This window comes from Thalassophryne amazonica, chromosome 13 (genome assembly GCF_902500255.1).
Source record: "Thalassophryne amazonica chromosome 13, fThaAma1.1, whole genome shotgun sequence".
In the NCBI taxonomy this organism is placed as follows: domain Eukaryota; kingdom Metazoa; phylum Chordata; class Actinopteri; order Batrachoidiformes; family Batrachoididae; genus Thalassophryne; species Thalassophryne amazonica.
This window is the reverse complement of record NC_047115.1, coordinates 20862951-20885764: the sequence shown is the minus strand read 5'-3', so window position 1 is coordinate 20885764 and position 22814 is coordinate 20862951. Positions and strand designations below refer to the sequence as shown.

At 40.1% G+C, this 22814-nt stretch overlaps 1 protein-coding gene across 1 annotated transcript in view; it reads left to right on the top strand.

Annotated features, from left to right (window-relative positions):
* camkmt (calmodulin-lysine N-methyltransferase) overlaps positions 1-22814 on the top strand; it is a 241171-nt gene that overhangs the window by 187527 nt on the left and 30830 nt on the right. Inside the window, exons 6-8 of the mRNA XM_034184475.1 lie at positions 5994-6057; positions 15778-15844; positions 17020-17094. Coding sequence (XP_034040366.1) covers positions 5994-6057; positions 15778-15844; positions 17020-17094 — 206 coding nt within the window. The remainder of the gene's footprint in view (positions 1-5993; positions 6058-15777; positions 15845-17019; positions 17095-22814) is intronic.

The following is a 22814-nucleotide window of genomic DNA, read 5'->3' as shown; positions in this document are numbered from 1 at the left end:
CTGTCCTATTAATTTTTCCATCAATAATGACACCTAAAAACTTATTTTCTTTGACACGTTCTATGTTTACCTCTTGTATATTTAACTCTATTTGTATGTTTTTTTTTTATAATTTCCAAATAACATTAATTTTGTTTTTAACAAATTTAATAATTTGTTTATCAATCCATCTCTTTAACTTTATCATTTCAGTTCCTAAATCAGATAATTGTTGCAGATTTTCTTGTGAGCAGAACAGGTTTGTGCCATCTGCAAAGAGAACTGCTTTAAGCAGATCTGAAACTTTACACAACTCGTTGATGTATAAAATAAATAATTTTGGTCCCAACAAAGAACCCTGTGGAAGCCCACAAATGATGTTCAGACATGAAGCACAATAGTCCCCGAGTTTAACAAACTGCTTCTGGTTTTGTAAGTAACTTTTAATCCAACTCAGGGCAACCCCTCTGATCCCATACAGTTCCATCTTTTGAAATAATATTGTGATCAGTCAAAAGCCTTTCTTAGGTCATTAAATAAACCTAATACTATTTCCCTTTGGTCCACATGTTTATTGATCTTTTCTATTGAATTGAGCAATGCCAGTGCAGTGGACCTTTTCACTCTAAAACCATATTGACTTTCATCAAGCAAATTGTTCTATAAATTTATCCAGTCTGCTGTTATAAAGTTTTTCCAATATCTTTTGTGACAATAGAGACACAGGCCTGTAGTTAGTCAAAAGATGCTTGCTACCAGATTTAAATAAAGGTATCGCTTTTGCCTCTTTCATACTGTTAGGAACAATTCCAGTTTGAAATGATTTATTGAAAATATAATGGTTTTGTGATTTCAGTAATTATTTGCTTTACTAAAGACATATGTACATCATTATGATCTGTTGGCTTTTTACTTTTACATGTACTAACTACATTAATAATTTCCCTTTCATCTACTGGCGATTAATTGCTGATTTTCCCATGTACTGTGTGGAATTTCAGCTGCCAGATCTGGCCCAACATTCGCATACATGTCAACGTATACAGATTGTCCGTAAATTATACGGATTTTTCCGAGTTTCAGAGTCATACGGACGTACAAATAAAGTCATGGATTATCAGGGTTTGGTCTGCAGCAGCTCTGTAATCAACCGTTTCTGCAGCGTGACTCCACTTTGATGCGTGAGTCATTGAAGCAATGCTTCGAACCACTGGCTCGTTGGTTCTTTGATTCGCTGCTCTTCAGAAGCGGCAAGTCCGCTTCGTAACTCGTCTCAAAGCCATTAAAATATCGTGAGTCTCTTTTGTGTGGATTAAAGTCACTAACTGGGACTCTTGTCATGTTGTAGTCAAGAAACGAGAATCGTCCTCCGTTGTGTTGACACAAAATTACCGCTTTAAATAAAATGACACCTCTTTCCAAACGCTGTAATACAGAAAATAAATTACAATCGACTAAAACTTTTTTCTTCCCAAAATGAGACGTCCTGTGTTCTTTATGAATTAAACTGATGCTGACATACAGCATAGCACAGCTATAAGAGCTCAGCTCAGATATATGGAAAGACATTCATGCCAATAATGTCTGAAAGGAAATGCTTTTGACAAAAACTACAGATTTAGTTTATTTCTATTTATGTTCAGAGATGAAGGATCCACCATGTAGAGTTTATTATGTCCAAAGTTTAAGGATCCAGTGACCAATTTCATATTTATGTACTTTAAGACTCAATAAAATGTTGTTCAATTCAATTTCAATTTAATTGGCATATAAAGCACCAAATCACAACAAAAGCCATCTCAAGGTGCCTCATATAGAACAGTTCAACATTAAAAAAATTAAATAAATAAAAAAAAAAAAATTCAAATACATAATTAAAAACAGAAGTAAAAGAATAAAACAGATAAAAATAAAAACTATTCATAAGAAAGAGAACAAAAATAGGCTTTAAGTCTTGACTTAAAAATGTCCACAGACTCCAACTGCCTCACGGTCGCAGGAAGACTTCCACAGAGTGGGTGCATGATAAGAAAAACCTCTTTGACCCGCTGACATAGAAAACCCATAAAGCCTACTTTTAGTACACACACACAAAAAAAAATCACAAGAGGGATCAATAAGCGGAATCGATAATGGTATCGGTAAAATCTTATTGATACCCATCCCTAATAAACACACGGCGAAGTTGAGGATCATCAACATGCCAGTCTGTAACACTGGCACTGGCGAGGCGATTTTCGATACACTTGATGAAGTTCTGAGGTATGTTTTATTTTGTTCATTATATTCAATTTATGTTTCATGATTTTATTAATGTATTTCCATTAGTGACACACAGTTCTTGTTTCTGTAAAAAATAACTAAATTTGACACATTCAGTTCTATAAAATTCAGCTTGACACATGAATACGAGATCTCTATTGTTTGAAATTCAACTGTGGATGAAATACTAATGATCCTGACTTTAATGTCATTGCGGCACCTCATAATTTGTGGACAAAAATCCAGTTACGTGATACCGCTATGCGGTTGTGTGTACTGTAATAAAACTGATTTTGGCGCGATTTGGAGGTTATAAGGATTTTGTGCTGATTTTATGGATTTTCTCACTTGGTTATACAGGTGGACCCTCGAAGGGGTTGACATGTATGCATTCACAAAAACTTTATTGAAACTATTCACTACTTGGCTCATGTTATCTTCATCTTTGTTGTTATAAGTAAAGTATGTTGGGTAGTTGCTATTTAGTATTTTCCATGTTTCCTTTGTTGTTTTTATTATTGTTTAGGATTTTTTCAAAGTATGATTTTTTGTTACAGTTCCGCATAATAGTTTATTTTATAGTCCCTATATTTAACCTCTGCCTCTCTTGATTTACTTTTAATGAATTATCTGTATAGCATATTTTTCTTCTTACAAGCCTTTTGAAGACCTTTTGTTATCCATGGGTTAATTTTATATTTATTATTTTTATTATACTGTATAATTGGACAATTTTTGTTGTTTATATTGAGAAATATGTTTTCAAATTCAGAATATGCTAAATTCGCATCTTGCTTCCCATAAATTGGATTCCAATCCTATAAATGTAAATCATTTTTTAATGTAGTGGTAGCTTCTTCAGATTGCAGGCACTTGCAATATTGTATTTTCTCAGTACATTTTTATTGAAATTTAGATCAGTTAGTATAAAAATTGGTAAGTGGTCACTATTATCATTAATCAATAAGCTACTTAATGTTTTGGTATCTATCATATGTAAGTATATTAGATGAATGTGAAGTGATTCTTGAAGGCCTAGTAATTTTTAGATATAAATTTAAACTATACATAGTATTAATGAAATCCTCTGTCACTTTATGCTGATACGGGTTTAAGAGATCAATGTTTATATCCCCACAGACAAATACTCGCTTATTACACATCTGTGAAAAAAAAAAAACTTCTCTGCAAGGATCATTTGCCTGAATAAGTCCCATCATTGCAATGGCATAAGCCATAGGATACTGTAGTAGGTTAATGCAGCTAACTAGGTTGTTTAACACACTTTCTTATCTTCTGCAGTTGTGGATTTCATTATGTCAGCTGTCAAGGAATAAATGGCAACATGAGTTAGTTTTTTTAAACTTTTGCTACGTATTTTAAGATAATATTTGCCTTATTTAAGATAATGTAAATAAGATAATAAAATAACCATTTAGGTAAGGCTCCCTGATATGTAAGTATCTCTTGTCACTGTATAATTCATATTCTGGTCCCAACAACTGACTCTGCTCACAGTTTAAGCTAATTAAGACTTTGCGACAAATTCTTCCTCATCCTAAAGTATTACTGTATAATCCACAGACAGTATCTAACAAATGAGACACACACTATGTTGAAGAATTTGTGGGTGGGAGCACTCAGTCCATAGTGTATAAATGCTTTCTGTAGCAAAACTGGAGTATTTTTCCCACTGCAGAGGTACCAGCCCTTAGGATTCAGTGAGAATTAGGACAAATTCAAATTTGGCACGCATAAAGTATCATATAATATCAGTCAGGTTTTTCAAAACTCTAAAGCTCTGCAGGAAACACTTGAAGCCTTAAGTAGAAACCATGAGAAAAAGAATACCTGTATTCACAAATCAGTCTTTATGCTGTTCAAATAAGTACAGATGAGAAAATTGGAATGATTTTCACTTCATTTTCTCCGTTAATGATTTGGCTGTCCATTTTAGTGTGACTTTGTTCATCTGTGTGTCTATTCTCCAGTATCTCTCCTGTTTATCTACTATGATATGTGATAAAAAGATTAATTACAACGTGAATTAATGAAAAAAGTTCTTACTTTTCTGATACCTTTGTGATTGATTGCTGTTCAGAAAGGTAAATGCTGTCCTCATGCTTATTTTCTCACCAAGCTTTGTTTCAGGCTCCCTTTCGTATTTTACTGGTAATCTACTCAAAATATTACCACCTTTATGTTGGCTAATTTTTTCATTCTACCTAATATGGCCACGTGTCTCCACAAGACAGTCAGCAATTATGAACTGAATTCCTTAGACAAGTAATTTCATATCTGAAATTCAGTAAGTTAAATGTAATCTGCCTAAGGGAAGAATCCTTGAACCACACAGAGTTCAACATTAACCATGGCCCAATGACCTGTGGTTACAAAACATTACTGTGTGGCCATCAGATATCCTGTGTAGGTGAGCCCCTGTTGCCACCGTGATACAAACCTTCAGAAATGCAGCAGTACTTAACACAAACCTCCCATTTCCTACCCCATGACTCCATGAGGTTTTCCTAGCTGTGACTTGACCTCAAAGCCCGAGGATCCAGAGACACAAACTTCACTGCTGAGATAAAGCGATGTCGTCTCAAGTTTAACACTTTCACTGCATGCAGATTTGATGGCTGAGTCCAGGAAGTCATTAAAAGCCTGGATTTTAGTCTTGATCTAGAACAATCACAAACCCAGACACCCAGCTTCTCAAGTGCTACAGTCAGGGTATCCATTGATTCTACAGGGATCACAGCATCTTCTGTGAAGTCAATATCAGTCAACCTTTCCTCACCAACAAAGGCACCTTAGCTGCTGGTTTCCACAACCCTTCTGATCTCCTGTCATATTTTAATACCCCATAGTTCAACTGGATGCCTTAGTTCAGCCTCGGGGCCATTTTCTTATTGTGAGCAGATGGTGGGGCAAGCAGCACTCAGTGGCCCCTTATACACCCTGCAGGTTTTGAGCCTGTGTGGTTTTGCACACACGTTCAACATAGTGATAGCATGCATTTTTTTTTAAACTTGGTTGCTGTGCTGTAATAAATGATTGCATTAGTAACGACATGTACACTTATTCTCACTCTGTGTGTGTGCATGCGTATGTGTGTATAAATCACCTGCAAAGAAAATGGAACGTGAAAAGGTGGGGTCATAGCAATACACAAACCTCTCTATCTGTATCTCTCTCGCATACAGACACATCGTCCAGCACAAAGCCTTCCATCCACTCTCCCTCCCGCCTCCTCCCTCACTCTCTTCGCCTCTCACAGTCTGCACTGCAAAGTTATATGAAGGGCATCAGGCAGGCCCGGCAAGCTGAGTGCAGAGTGACAGCGGCGAACGGAGTGATGGCTTGGCCCGATAAACACCCAGCGTCAAATGAAAAGGCTCTGCGCTTGCCATCATCCCCTGTCACAATGCAATTACTGAACAGAGTGATAGCAAGATAGCAGGCCCCACCGCTAGCCACAATGATAAAAGTATTGACTGATTTGATTGAATGATTAAAATAATGCAGACATAAAAATGGGAGAAAGATAGGGAGGAAAATGGCAGGGAGGAGAGGGAGCAATGGAGTGAAATGGCAGGGTGAGCTGCCAGGAGTGAAGCTTTGTAGATATGGTTATGTCATTATTGTGTGTGTGTTTCAGATGTTTGCTTCATCTAACAGTGCTTTTGGGGTTTCTTCTTTTGTTCTGTGCTGTTTCATTTCTCACTCATTTTCCTGTCTCTGTCTCTCAGGTTGCCATTTGTGCTGATGTGAAGGAAGTTCTACTATCAGATGGGAATGAGAAGTCCATTCATAGTATCCTTTCATGCCGTTATTTTTTCTCTTTCAGTTGACAGTATCTCTCTGTCTCTGCTCCAGCACTGCAGCACACATTTATGCAAATGATCTGTATTTACTCCCATCAAGAGTTTTGTCTTCTGTAATAGAAGAAATGTACACACATGTATTTCAGGTCTGTGTGTATTTGGACACACTTTTTGTAATTAGCCACTTTACACCAACACAATGGACTTGAAGTTATTTAATGAAATTAATTTAAGGGGTTTGACAAAAATACATGAACAAGAGCAATCCGAGATTTCTGACGTCTGCCAAGGGCTGACGAGGATGTGATTCACATCGTGACCCAGACATTACCTGGATCCGGATTCTACAACACAATGCAATAATTACATACTGATCCTGATATTTAATTCACAAGCTGAAACAAAAGTGTGTCTTCCTGATTTTGGTTTTACATCTTGATGTTGTATCCATGAAGTCGTTTTGACATAATTCTTAAAAGTCCACAAAGTGAACTCCTGATCCAGAATCCGGATCCAGATCACCTCCAAAATTTAATGGAGTCTTCCATGGCCTAATATCTGGCTGTGTTGAAAATGTCCTCAAAATCTTTGCAGTAGTTTTGATGAGTAGTTTATCCTGCAAACAGACAGACAGACAGACAGACAGACAGACAAATAAATAAATAATTACAGGCATAATCAAGGAATTACAGACATTTTTAGACATAGTAATAGTAATATAAAGATTCTTTTTAAATGCAAATCATCACTTTTGCAGCCAGTTTTCTTTATACAAGTCAGGGGGTGGGTGCATAAACATTTCCAAGTCACTGAATATGTCTTGGACTCCATATACACCAAAACGTAAAAAATTCTACTGCTGGAATAGTGTCCAAACTGCCGGTAACTTCATGGGTCTACAAAATAATAAACACAACCAGCATGGTAAATCTGTTTGGAGTAGAGACTTCTTAGAAATTGAGGGACCATACAAGAAGGAAACTGGGGAGCTTCCTGAGGGAAGCCACCAAGACACTTGCAATAACTCTGAAGGAAATTGCCTCATGCACCTTTTATCTGGTGTATCTCCATGATACACCTTCACGGGGAGAGAAGAATTTTCTTTAAGCTGCAGTTTGCCTGAAGGCACATGGGAGATTCAGGCTTTGGTTTGTTATTTTTTCTTGTTTGTTTTTTTTTTTCTTCTGTGAAAGTCCTTGTATATTCCATAAAGCTGTAATTGAGGATGCAACAGATAAAAGTTGTACATTGTACACTTTCTGCAATCACAGCCACAGAAGACTAGAACTCATTCAGGGTTGTCACGGGTGTTTTGGTGGCTTCCTTCACTCACATCTGTCTTGCAGTCACCCTGTTTTTGAGAAAGCCTTAGAATTAAATGTGAATGTTTACACTACAAGCACATTTTGATTGTTTCACAACTCCAGAGGTGTTTTGGTGGCTTCCCTCAGAGCTCTCATTCATGCACTCATGCTGTTTTACTAAACAATTTGAATTAAAGCTGAAAGCCTACAATACAAAGATGTCTTGATTTTTTTTTTTTTTTTTTACTTCAACTCCTTTTTGGTGGTGTACAGAGGCAAAATTGCAATACAACTGTACCCACATGTACGGAATAGTTGCATGTATCAATCAATCAATCAACTTTTTTCTTATATAGCACCAAATCACAACAAACAGTTACTTTTGTTGGGAGTGTCTTATAGTCCCATGGGGGCTGGGCATTATTGTATGCAGGACACTTAAATAAAAATACGAGGTCTATTAGACAATAAACCGACCCTTTTATTTATTTTTTTTAACTATATGGATTTGAATGACGTGCGATTCCACCAATCATGCTTGAACCCTCGTGCGCATGCGTGAGTTTTTTCACGCGTCGGTGACGTCATTTCCCTGTGGGCAGGCCTTGAGTGAGATGTGGTCCCGCCCTCTCGGCTGAATTCCTTTGTTTCACACGCTGCTCGTGATGGCGCGCGTTGCTTTATCAAAATTTTTTCTGGACCTTTGAGGGATATCCGAGTGGATACTATTTGAGAAATTAAGATGGTTTTCGGTGAAAAGTTTAACGGCTGATGAGAGATTATGGGGTGTTTCTGTCGGTGTAAGGACTTCCCACAGAGCGGGACGTCCTGCAGCGCTTCCAGGTGCCGTCGTCGGCCTGTTTCGACCTGAAAACATCCTAATTTAAGGCTTAATTCACCCAGGACGTCGTGAGAGAACAGAGAAGATTCAGAAGAGGCCGGCATGAGGACTTTATGCGGACATTCCACTGTTTAAGGACATTCTTTAATGAAAGATGTGCCTGCAAAACGACTCGGCGAATCTGTGTGCGCCGCGACAGGAAAAACACCTCCGTGTTGAAAACCATTTGTAAAATTCAGGCGGCTTTTGATGGCTTTCAACAAGTGAGTAACTGAGAAATTGTGTAACAGCTTGGGCATGTTCCAACTTGCACGTTAAGGTTTCCAGTGGAGGTGTTTTTCCTGTCGCGACCCCCGCCGTCGGGTCCGGCCCGACATGCGACTCTGCCCGCACGTTCTTTAATTACAAAATGACCTTTAACAATGGAATGTCCAAATAAACTCCTCATGCCGACTTCTTCTGAAAGTTCTCTGTTCTCTGACGACTTCCTGGGTCAACAGAGCCTGAAATGTGGAAGTTTTCAACTTGAAACGGTGAGACGCTGCCGCCTCGAAGTGCAGATCGCCGTCAGGCGCCGTGGGACGTCCTTCAAGTGACACTACCAGACCAAAATCTCTCATCAGCCGTTAAAATTTTTACCGAAAACCAGCTGAATTTATCGAATGGTGTCCATTCAGTTGTGCCTTACAGCTTTGAAAAAATTTTGATCAAACAAAGCAGCAGTCTCTGAGCCATTCCTAAACAATGAAAAAATCGACGAGAGGGTGGGCCACTCCTCACTCAAAAACTGCCCACAGGCGAATGACGTAACCGACAGGCGTGAAAAAACTCTCGCATGCCCACGAGGGTTCAAGCGTGTCTGATGTAATCACACGTGATTCAAATCCATATGGTTTTTGAAAAAAATAATAAGGTCGGATACTTTTCTAATAGACCTCATATCTATCTATCTACAATATATTTGTCACTGTTCAACTACCTATGGGCTTTACTTTATGCATGTAAATTTTGACATCAAGAAACCAATAGGAAAATGGTGTTTTCCAAGTTTCTGATTTGCTTGGCAAGTTGAAATAGTTGTTCTTATTACCTACTAACTATCGATGAAATTGCAATTACAATCCAGCAGTCTGCAGTATTCTCAGACTATGCAAGGATTTTAATCTCTGCCACTTTGTGTCATCAAGGTTAACGTCTGAAGTAATTAAAGCCATTTCTTCGCTGAGCCTTTAGCTATGGAATGACTCTTTTATGCACTACCAGAAAAGGAAAAAAAAAGAGAAAATTCTGCAACCTTGTTTGACGTTTCAGCCCTGAAGTCCAACATTGAGTTTGAGTGAAGAAAGAATACCCGCTCACCCAATTTATCTTTAGGCAAAAGCTGCAGATAGTACACCCACAGTGAAAAATGCCCAGCTCTCGTGCTCAACGTGACATTCAACAATCCTGGCTGCCCATAATGCCATGTTAAGAGCACAGTAATTGCCATCCTGTCAAAAAAATTTTGAAACCTCATCTAATGCTAAGGCTACGATTAAAGCTTGATAAGTGTTTTAGAAGCAAGAACAATCAAGGTTTAAGTTGTTTTTCTGCGTGGTTAAGGTTCAGGCCTATAATTAAGTTTTTAGGACAACTCTTTAGGTGAAATTCTTGCCAGCTTTTGTTTTTTAAGTGCATTATTGATCAACCCTGTCAGCTTGCTAACCGTCTTATTTTCTTCTTCTCGTCTATCTACTTGTCCGGACTTCTTTTTTGCTCTTCTTTTGGACCCTTTTTCCCCTGCTCTCTCTTTTCCCTCCGTTGTCTCAGATCTCACCTTATTCATACAGAAAAAGGAAGAAGCTTTGACTTGCTGTAGTTTATTCACAAAAGGAGGAAATCCAAATAGATGTTTCTTCCCAATTGACCGGTACAGCATTTCCATATTTAGCTCCATTTACCTTCTCTTCCTCTCAGTTGGCAACAATGCCTCTTTACTGATCACAGTAAACCAAACAATAACATTACGGAAGCTGGATAAGGTGCACAAACAATCTACCATTGACCGGCAGCTTTGTTTCGCACTATAAACACTCAGAAATCATAAAATAGATTGAATGCACACAGGGAGAGGACAAGCGTTGAGAACGATATAGATTATTTTCATCTTTTGCCAAATTGGCCAGTTGGCCAACTGTAGGTGCTGGGAATTGTTTTGTTCCAATGTGGAAGCCACAGGTGTGTTAGCTCCGTGCTATAGCTGTTGATTATTTCTCATGCTTATTGTGTCGCAGTAGAAAGTGATACTGGTTTTTAGTTTGACTTTCCTATATACAGTCACATAAATGAGAATATGTACTGAAAAAAAAAGTTGTAATGCACGATATCCACCTTTAAAAATAGACTTCCCTCCCTTTATGTTGGTGTTAATTCACGGTACTCAAAGTACAAAACTACACACAGATGCACAATGCACTTATGGACTGTCTCTGCTGCTGTGACCTTGGGTGCTCATGTTGAAAAATCCATTGAAATGTTCCATTAAGGATGATTAGTGCATGTTATTGGCTCCTTCTTCTCTATTCAAGTACTGGGATTTAATATTTATTAAATGTAAACATTCACTGATTGTCTCTTTTCCTCTCTGCATCTTTGTTTTTCCAGCTTATTCTCTTGATTTCTATCTGCTGGTTCAAGTTGTATGCCCTTTTTTGTGCACTGATCCCTGTGCATAAACACACTGAGGTCTCCGATGTCTGCCTATATGCTGAATATGTATCTGCACATAATACTGTGACTGAATGAGAGCTGAACCTGGTCGGTTTCATTCTGGATAGGTTTTTTTTTTTTACAGCTATCTGCAATACTATCAACATTTTCTCTCTCTCTCTCTCTCTCTCTCTCTCTCTCTCTCTCTCTCTCTCTCTCTCTCTCTCTCTCATTTTCATTTGCTCAAGCTCTGTCTGTCGATTGGATTTGTCTCAGCTCTTCACAGGATATAAAGACAAGCAAATCCTAATTGAATTGCTTTGCAATTCTACAAGCTAGTGTATTAATAGACAACTTGACATCAATCGCCCTGTCTTTGTGTGTGCGTGCGTGTATATATGTGTTTGTGTTTGTGTTTGTGTGTGTGTGTACACACCTGTGGTTAAAAGCGTCCCATTGATCCAGTTACAGGCTGCTGGGATCTGTGTTTGGAGGATGTGCTTGCCATCCTTGGAGTTCTTTTTTGCTACTCACACAGTTAAATTAATAGCAAATTCATAATAACAATAATAAACACTTATATAGCAACATTCATGCAACAAATGGAGCTTTTCATGAAACACTTTATATGAAAGTATATACACTCAACAAAAATATAAACGCAACACTTTTGGTTTTGCTCCCATTTTGTATGAGATGAACTCAAAGATCTAAAACTTTTTCCACATACACAATATCACCATTTCTCTCAAATATTGTTCACAAACCAGTATAAATCTGTGATAGTGAGCACTTCTCCTTTGCTGAGATAATCCATCCCACCTCACAGGTGTGCCATACCAAGATCCTGATTAGACACCATGATTAGTGCACAGGTGTGCCTTAGACTGCCCACAATAAAAGGCCACTCTGAAAGGTGCAGTTTTGTCACACAGCACAATGCCACAGATGTCGCAAGATTTGAGGGAGTGTGCAGTTGGCATGCTGACAGCAGGAATGTCAACCAGAGCTGTTGCTCGTGCATTGAATGTTCATGTCTCTACCATAAGCCGTCTCCAAAGTCGTTTCAGAGAATTTGGCAGTACATCCAACCAGCCTCACAACCGCAGACCACGTGTAACCACACCAGCCCAGGACCTCCACATCCAGCATGTTCACCTCCAAGATCATCTGAGACCAGCCACTCGGACAGCTGCTGAAACAATCGGTTTGCATAACCAAAGAATTTCTGCACAAACTGTCAGAAACCGTCTCAGGGAAGCTCATCTGCATGCTTGTCGTCCTCATCGGGGTCTCGACCTGACTCCAGTTCGTCGTCGTAACCGACTTGAGTGGGCAAATGCTCACATTCGCTGGCGTTTGGCATAGAGAGGTGTTCTCTTCACGGATGATGCGAAGGAGATGTGTTGCACTGCATGAGGCAAATGGTGGTCACACCAGATACTGACTGGTATCCCCCCAATAAAACAAAACTGCACCTTTCAGAGTGGCCTTTTATTGTGGGCAGTCTAAGGCACACCTGTGCACTAATCATGGTGTCTAATCAGCATCTTGATATGGCACACCTGTGAGGTGGGATGGATTATCTCAGCAAAGGAGAAGTGCTCACTATCACAGATTTCGACTGGTTTGTGAACAATATTTGAGGGAAATGGTGATATTGTGTATGTGGAAAAAGTTTTAGATCTTTGAGTTCATCTCATACAAAATGGGAGCAAAACCAAAAGTGTTGCATTTATATTTTTGTTGAGTATATAAAACATTGATTAAAAAAACCTTTAATTATCGCGTATTAAAAGTGAAACTGCCTGAATAGTCTTAAAACAAAAGACAAAAGCCCCCATCACACATAGCAAGAATGTGCCAGAAGCATGCCCTACACGGCAAATATTGGCATAATCCGATGCAGTCGGGAGGAAAAGGGGCGTGGCCAGCTCTGTCAGAACACCTCCGGAGTACCTCGTCCACACCTGCACGATGGCATCCAAAACGTATGTAGACTCCAGGTGGATGATACAGATTGCTGTCAGACCAAACTGGTCTCATGGCAAGTCGTGATTCAGCAGCATAAAATATACATCTATCTATTTGTTCGTGATATTGTGATGAAAAGCGCCTTATTTTCGTCACGGCAGCACAAATTCATTCTCATTCATTCCGTGATGGCTGCACGAAATTAAAAGAGAAGCGGGGGGTCGGGTGGTTATGGTTATGGTTGGGGGTAGGAATAGGGTTAGTAGCAGAGAGTTAAAAAAAAAAAAAAACCTGTCACGAAAATTTGACTTATTGCGTGACAGGAGCACAAAAAAACGTGGGACTGGGCTGGTCAGACTGCCATAAAAGGCACTGCAGACTGCTGATCTCCAAATGTCTGGATGGCAGACTGGAGCGCTGTTTTCCTCACGCGCACGTGTTGGGCTGTAATTATCACTCAGCCGTGTGTGTGCTTGCGTGCATAACTCTGCATGAGCCACTAAGCGTGTGCGCAGGGCGCACCTACGCGCGACTGCCACTGCACAGCTTCACTCCAAACTTTGCTGGCAGTTGGCCATGCTGCCATCAGATGGAACCTTTCCAGGGAACTTTCTTTTTTCTTTTTTGCTGACTTCATCAGCACAATGCAACATCTTACATGGTGGTGTTGGTGGTAAGATGCATGTTTACTAATGGTGTAATGGCCTGCCACAAGCTCCATGTCATATCTCCTCCAGAGTTAGAAGGTGAACATTTATTACAACGTGAGATCTGTCCAGCTCCGACCCTGACGCATGCAATGACATGTTACTGCGCAGCACAGAGAGAGGCAGCAGCCTGTGTTATGATGGAGACAATAGTTCACATTATTTTATTATTATTATACGTGGCACTGCAGGTCATACCAGCAGGCATACCGTGCCGGATCTATCTCGAGATTTCATCGTATGCACTCAAATTCTTTCGGATCCTATTTTTCCGCCATCGGAATATGTAAACTGTGGTTAGATGGTCCTCCGATAACACATGGACCGCCATTGGATAGGTGTCCCATCTCGATGGTGCCCAGAGGATTATGAACATGTGCGTCACACCCGGGGCCACTGACTGATTTTGACCAACTGTGTGGATTTCCGCAGATGGCTGTCAGAACGTTTTGGAACTGAAATCCGACACCTTTTGGATGTGTGTCGATTCGTAAGTCTGACTGTAAGTCTGCATGATTCCGGCTATGTGTGACAGGGGTATAAGGGCCCTATCTTGATCTGTGAATCTTTAAGAAAAGCACACCCATTGACACACAAATGAGCACAAGTGCACTTGAGCTATAAAGAAAGTGGTTAGTGGTCATGAAAATGACAACTGTGTTGGTTGGAAACTAGCACTGACACCTGTGCTGTGTGCTGTTTTGCATCGGGTGTCAGATAGGACCACAGATATTGGAGAAAGAAAAGTTATTTTAGGATGAAATTACAAAATTGTTTTTATTAAATTATAAATAATTCTAAATCCTGTCAAATGTACTTAATTTCTGAGTGAAACAGATGTTTTTCAGGAGTTATAAGTAAACAATTATACTTTACAAAAAAAGTGTTCTAGCTATGTGGATCCATTCACTATAGAAAACTCTATGGCCAGAGTAGTTTCCTCCCTCCTAAAGCCCAGGTTACACATAGACGGTTTTGTCGGCGGGTAGTACGTAGACCGAAGTTCGCGGTAGTTCTGGCTGTTTTCACGGTGGAAAGGGGCGGAGCATTTCGCCGGTGTTTTGAGCGCCGTACTAGACGCAAATATGCATATAAAACGCCGCTAAATCCGCCGAATAAAGCAGCGTTTTGACGCCGTAGCATCCAGCACACGTCAGGCAACGGGGGTTAATACCCAGTTCTATCCTTTACAATCGCAGGTTAAGACGCGCGTGAGAACGGCGTTGTTCTGCTGCCCTGTGTACAGCTGGATTTATCCAGGCAAATCCTGCGTTACTCCAGGAACTTTTGCATATAGGCACCGCCCCCAGAGTGTAATAGGCTGAAGCAGCTGTCACTGCAGGGGGAGGGAGCTCATCCTCAGCTTTTTCTTTTCCTCTCCTTTTCCCCTCCTCAACGTGTTGCTCGTCTCCACCACAGGCCTCTCCTCTGCTTCTGAACCAGACCTCTTGGTAAGTCCTTGCCACTGCCAGTTTTCTTTTAGGAAGCATACTGGAGCTTCTCTGCAAAAATATCTGGAGCTGGCCGCGAGTGAGAGGCCTGCATGCAGCGCACTAGCGTTTTTATACTGACCGCCGCCTATCGGCCGTTTGGAACGCCGTTAAGCGGGAGGTGGCCTTTAGAATGGCGTACTGTCCGCTAGCGCCGCCGTTTTGTCTTCCTCTGTCGCCGGTTAAAACACCTTTGAGGACGCCGATGTGGGCTCTATCACCGTTTTACACGCCGTTGGTTAGGGATACAACGCCGGCCGCCAATTACGGCGGTGTAACCTGCGGCACTACAGGAAGGGGCAGGATGAAACGGCGATTAAAAAGTATCAAACGCCGTTGTTCACGTTGTCTCCATCATCACGCAAATTCTCCGGGAGCGCTCCCGGAATTATTCGACATGTTGAATAATTTTTTCGACGATTCCCGGTAAAGCCGGAACTAAGCCACGCCCCCTAGTGCCGGCGTTAACAACGGCGTGTGATCCTTAAGACGGCCAAAAACTTTTCCGGGACGCTTCCGGGAGCTCTTACCGTCTGTGTGTAAACGGGGCTTAACATTCACTTGTTTCAAACCAAGTCGGGTCACTGCTGCATAAACAGGAGAAAGGAGGTTTTTTGTAATTATGTGTGAGCTGAACATTTAAGCTTTTTCCAATACTTGACTTTGCAATCTGCATCTGTGATTGATCCTTTACTGTGCCATCAGATGTCCGAAAGTTGCTGGAGACAAATCGTCAAGCTCAGTTGTTTGGCTCAACACGTGTATCTGCCAGGTGAGACCATTTTCAAAAGCTCTTCTTAAACTATCTGCTGATGAATGGGTGAACTGTGTGCAGCACTTATTGTGCTAACATCTATTATAAGTGGGGGTGTTAAAAAGTGCTTATTTGATTGTGATTCACATCCTGGTGTTGTGAAGCAGAGTCACCTGTGCTGCAGTTATTGAGGCATACATACTGTATATAGTGTATGAGAATATCTTGCCGTCCTCCTTTGTCAAAGAATGGAACATCTCTACACACCGCCAACATGTCGGTGAAGCTAGAAGGAGATAAGTTTGAGTATGTGTGCATGTGCCCATCCACGGTTGCCCAGGCAACATGCTTTCTTTTTGATAAACAGGTTGCCTCCAGAAACCTTTGAGAAAAGTTTCCGCCACCACCTGCATGTGCATGACAAAATTCTTATCCCTCTCAAAACATGCCATTTTCTGTTGACTTTCCCACCCACTCCCCACTTCTCCTTCCTGTGCATATTTACACAAAGGGAAGATGAAGTAAAAAAGTAAACGTATAATTAGCCTACATTACTTTGATTGTTTTCTTTTCAGATTATCCCCGCTGCCTTCGATGCACTGCAAAAAAAGGGGGCGAAGGGCACAACACGAATGGACAAGGGGAGGGTGAGGGAGGCGTTTGCTGTGTGATGGTGATGTGCATGTGAGAGTGTGCGCACGTTGGGACCTCCTGCTGCGAATGAAGATTGTGTTTCTAGCAGGGCATAATGTTTTGTTTGCTGAGTGTTAATAATGCCTAATTAATAATCCCAGACAATGAGAGTGTAACGAAAGAAAAGAGAACCGTGAAGCAAAAGACAAGTCTGTCACAGAGGGATTTAGAGCAGCAACATATGTTAGCATGACCTTTTTTTCTGTCCGTGTGAGTGTCTGTCCTCGGTATGAATGTCAAGTGTCATGTCACCAGCTCTCCTCTCTTTACCTCAGAGATGACATGTCTTTCCTCCCCGTTGCTTTTGCCAAGCCTCTGCTGGAGCAGAAAAACAGTGGGGGTCAGGGAGAGAGGTGGCAGGGAGCAAGAAGCCCAAAGTGGTGGAAAAAAGGAAAAGAAAGCTGTGAAGGACTAAAGATAGACAAACTCTGTCTTCCAGTGTCATCAGGGCTGCTGGTGCTAAACGTTAATGTCTGTTTTGTGAATGTGTGTCCTCACAGAGTGCTGAGATGGGACTGTGAGATGGATATTTCAGCACTAGAGGGACATTTTGACATCATCATGTGTGCAGACTGGTAAGTTTACAGATATCTTTACACATGCAGCCACAGCATTAATGTCTACTTTTGGTTGACAGTTCTTGTACTCCACCCCCCCACCCCACAACCCAATTGGCACCTGGTCCTTCCTTCCAGATATGCACGCACTAATACATACATGTACTCTAATGGCCGTCTGCATCCATTTTACACCAGAGTGCCTCGTTTTCATGCTTGGTGTCTCAGCAAATGAATGACTTAGGCAAATTGCAAATAATTGCACCTTGACAAGTGGAGATGCAGCAGGATAAAGAAAGAGTTAATGGTAGTTTGAGGGAGAAGTAGAAACATGCAATAGAGAGAGCGATTAACATAAACACAACAATTAGCTCCCAGTGATTGACAGCTAGACCTCGTGGTCAGTCAAGAATTAAATATTTGCCATTTCTCAGTTATACGTTGAGGTGAAATTTGTTAGGGATTCATTCTAGATTGCGCAGTGGTGTTTTTAAAGTAAAAGTTCAGAGAATGGTTTGCACTTTTCTTGTGAATTTCAACCATCGCCTTCTTACTATTGGTTACTTACTACATTTCCTTATTAACCATGTTAAAAATTACATGGAGATTTTAAATGTCTTTTGCAAGGGATGTCTGGCCAAGCCAACAAATCCACAATTGTAGCATAACATCAATGACTCCAGAATTAAACTTTTATGGGTTATTATTGTTATTACTACATTTATTTATATAGTAACAAATCACAACACAAGTTGCCCCAAGGCGCTTTAAAAAGACAGGTGCTAACCTTACCCCCCAAGAGCAAGCATGTACATAACAGTGGTGAGGAAAAACTCCACTGGGTCATTTTTGATTGTCGGAAGAAACCTCAAGCAGACCATACTCAGTGGGGTGACCATGTGCTCTGGGCATACTACCAACAACAAAAAAAATGTTAAACCTGCAAGACAGATGTTGGAATTAAGCATCCAGACATTCATAGAATCCGGTTGAAAGTGATAAAGACCATGGACTCATTAAGTGAGCCCATGAGATGAAATATCAAATCTGTAGTTTACATTTCCTTTCACATCTGTTTTTTGACAGTACCACAGGCAGTCGTGTATATATTGTCTTAGCCTATGACACAGGTGCAGTTATTCACATTTATCTACACTTGATCTGAACACATGTTAAGGGGTCTGCAAAACTTATATACCATATCATGACTCAAATCTTCCTGTAAAGAATATCTAAAACTTGTTCCCATGAGTTAGCTGATCTTCCTTTACTGCTCCCAGGTTAATGCACTGGCAGATTTTTGTTTATCAGTTCATTCCAATAAATCATGTCCATTTTGAGCAGGGCTTTGAATCTGATTTTTTTTTTTTCCCCAACTGAAACAGAAATGCTATTGTAACGTTTCCGGTTTTGGGTTCCATCCCAAAATTTACATTCCCAAAATGGTTATAACAAAAAAATATTGTTCACGAACTAGTTAATGTTTCATATCAGCTGTGGGACACTGAAAACAGTGTATATGCCATACGTGTATGTGGTGCTGTAAAACGCCCATAAAAAACAGTGAAGACGATACAGCGTGCTGTAGCACAGCTGAAGCTAGAACTTTTCAAAATGGGACACTGATTAAAATAAAGCCTTTTAAGAGAAAAAGGGTCCATGCTGATCACCTGACATAGACTTATTGTGTATTTAAGGTGAAGTAGTGTGTTTGGGTATTTTTAAAAGACACGGCGCTGTGTTGCTGTCCACCTCGCAGAGAAGCCTGTGGTACCAAAATAATAGACCAAGCATTAACCCACTGCTGTCCATTGATTGGCTCAGCAGCTAAAGCACCAGTCCTCACATGACCTTTCATACAGTTTGACTGTTTAAAATAAAACCATTCACTCCAACCATTCAAGTCTTACTCTGACCTGTTACGTCGTTTCAGTCGGATTCATCATCACAACATACGGAGAAGACATTCTTGTTTTGGAAGATGACCTCTGGGAAATAGTTTAATTCATTATTGTGGAAATTATTGAACAAATGAAGCATTTTTTAAAAAGTTTCCATTTTAGCAATGTCAAAATGCAGGCAGCAATCAAAATGGAGCTGATTTATTAATCCCAAACAGGTGAAAAATAGTCAACACGCTATGTGAGAGCCACGGGGGTGCAAGAGTGCAAAATCAAACACACCACTAAATCCAATATGCAGAGAATGAGGATTGAACAAAACACCAAAACTAAATATAGCAGTTGCAGGAGGTAAACAAGAATCTCAGAGTACTCGTGCATGAAAAATCACAGCTTGGATCAATGCAAAGAAACCAGCAAATAAACAAGGAAGAGGTGCTAATTAAATACAAAACCAGCGAATGAACAAGTGAATGACGTGTGTGACAAGGTCAAAGGTCACATGACAAACTAACAACATAAGGTGACTAAAATCTAAACAGACATCTAAAGGTAAGTAGAAACAAAACATGACCATAACAAAACATAACCTAAGAAGAAAAAACACAAAACCAAAATACAGATCCAAAACTACATGATGCAAAAACAAAATAGCAAAAGTGCAACAGTGGGAAACCAACATGAAGACTAACACATAAAAGGAAGCAACCAAACTCAGACTACAATAAGAACATCCAAAAACTAAGTCAAGGAACACAAATACAAAATCAATGTAGAACTCAAAAGTGAGCAGAGTGTGAACCAGGGGACAAAACATGATAAACCCAATGAAACACATAATGAAAACTAATGAGCAAGATAACGCGAAGACGTGGTGAACTCGAGATGGGGAAAACATAGTGACAGCCCAAACAGAGGACTGATCACAAAAACGAAGAACAGACAGACCACAGACACGGACAAAGGACAAACCGCCAAGAGGACACACACGAATGACTGACAGGGGAGAAACACACACTGAATACAAATGTGGTGCAGGGAGAAGACAATAATCACACGAACATAGATGCAGATCCAGATGGGACCAAACACAACAACAGGACACATATATGGACTGGGAGCACACAAACTCACACCTACTAACAAAACAAGAAGTCCCTCTGTCTGTTTGCTCCGGCTGAGTTTCTCAGCCTGACCCAGAGGACTCCAGCCCTTGGTCCCGTCAACAAGAAAAATAAGTTATTGTAAAAATTTTAATATATTCCTGCCAGCATTCAGCCATCTGACGTATCTTCAGCGTTATGCTTGCGATGAAAATAAATTCCATTTTGATCCACCAAAAAAAAAAAAAAAAAAGGCATAATAATGAGCCGAATAAATGCAGTGTTTTAAAGAAGTCCACCGATGTTTGTGTGCTCCAGGTGAGTTTCTCAGCATGAAACAGCAGGCTTTGTCCTGCCAAGGCTGTCGTTAACCTCACTGGGTCTTCTTCTTCTTCTGTTGAATTTATTGGTGGTTTGCAAATTGGCACAGTGCATTACCCGCCACTGACTGTTTGGGTATATAACATTCATGGAGTCTGACGTCCTCCCCGGTTCATTGCAAACGGAAATCTTTTCAAGAATGAAAAAATAACAGTATTAACCGGTTACCATTATTTTAAATAAATGGTTCTATTCTGGAACATAAAACATATAAAGGTTCTGGTTTTGTTTTCGTTCCTAGCAAAATTCTAAAAGTTTCTGGTTTTCATTCATTGAACTGGTCCAAAGCCTTGATTTTGAGGCCCCAAAGGTCAGAACTGACGTATGCAAAAAAGCAGACTATATTGGCTCTGTCTCATGGAATAAACTGAAGGATATTTTTAAACTTAAGGAGAAATTAGCTTTGGTGGGGGGGATTTAAAATGCTTTGTAAGACACCCAAGTTTTGTTCTGTGAATGTTTTAATTAGTATTTCTGGCTTTTATTTTTACTTAATTTTTATTTTAGCCTTTGTTTTACTGTTTTCATGTGGTCAAACCCATCAGACAGTAGACAACATAGAAAATACATATTATAATACACATTTGAAAACAATCAAAACTGTAATACTAGAAATTAAAACATGTAAAATTTTGCAATGCACCAAAATGTTTCTTAAATTATCTGTGTTGAACTTCATTGTTATACATTTAGTCTTTAAGCTTGTAGTTCAAACATATTTTAAGTCATCCTTTTTGGTCCACTTATCCTGTTAAGGGTTTCATGTTGTGGTAGTGGGATTTGTGGCATTGGAGCCTATCCCAGCAGTCATTGTGTGAGCGATGGTGTACATGCTAAACATATCATCAAAGCCCTGTGTGGGCCACATGTTATTGACTCTTCCCTGTGCTCTCTGTTAAAGCTTTTACCAGCGTGTTGGGAAAGATGCACTGGCTAGGTGTTGAACATCAGCTGGAAAATTAGACTTTTATTTGAAATGTTTTCAGAAGTTTTGATGTGAGATTTGTTCTTCCATGTAGTATAAGTACTTGGCTTCATGAACACTGAGCAGAGTCAACTTGTGCACCGTGTTTTTGCTATTATTGGTGCACGAGTGTGTGGCAGGTGCTAAGTGCAGCATTAGCACATGCGTTATCATTATTGTAATGTCACGGTCATTACAGATAATAGTCAGATAAAACCCCCGGAGAGAGAAAGCGAGCCGGCAGCTAATAGAGGATGTTTTACAGTGAAATACAGTACAGAAGTGTACTATCAATAAAAGTAGACTGAGTGCTGCATTTATAAAGTAGGTATTGCAGATGCTTCAGTTTTCCTGTGTGTAAGACTGTGCATAAGATGCATGCTTTAAAAATATGTATGGACGTGTGCGCACAAAATGAAGTGGTTTACTCTGTGGTGGCATTTTTCAATGTGAGACTGAATGATTGTGTGATAATTGCAGCGGTGCCGGTTGTAGAGTGATGGCTGACCGATTAACGGGCGCATCATTGTGATGATCACCTGCGAAAAGGTCAACAACGCAGCTTCCACTCTGATTAATTATAGCTCCTGCTGACAATGGAATGACTGCTGAGAGGAGTAACAGGAGGAGATGAGATGAGTTTTGGAAAATTGTGTGTTAGCAGTCCATATCCCAGCTATCCTATAAAAGACGTTCTGCATAGGACAAATAGTCTTGTCCTGAACTGGATTTTGCTGTTAGTAATGCAGTTAAAGAGTTGTTAACATATACATCTGGACTCCCTTACTGCTTTATCAACTTTTTAAAGTCACCAACTTGTGCAGCTTTAATCAACCATTGTGAATTAGCCATCAGTGTGTACACAACTGGAAGGAAAAAAATAATTTTTGCCCATTTTTCTAATTAAATATTTGAATAAAAATGACAGTGAGAGTGGGGCAGAAATGATGTTTCTGAGCAATGCCAGCAGTTCATTGAAATAATCCTACCGTTACTGGACTCCCGACAATGTGTTTGTGTTGGGGTGGGTGTGGAGAACGACCCTTTGAGTGGAGGAAGAAAACTGTCACCAATGCGTTTTGTTAATTGAAAAATATCGCACCATTGCCAAAGCTAGAAAGTCTAAGCTGTACAAAGAAATAACTCTTATGACACATTTACTGATTGTGAAAGGAAGCAGAAGGTTATAACATGGATTTGAACTGTGGAAAAAAAAAAAACAGAAGTAGGCAGTGGAACAAATGAAACATTAACAAAGTAACATGAGAAATAAAGTGGAAGCACAGAGCAGATTGAACAGTTAACTAGCCTGTTGACCGTGGGGATCCACGGGCTCTAGATTGGGGAGTGTTTACAAAATAGGTAGCTGACATTTTTCAAGGGTGGTAA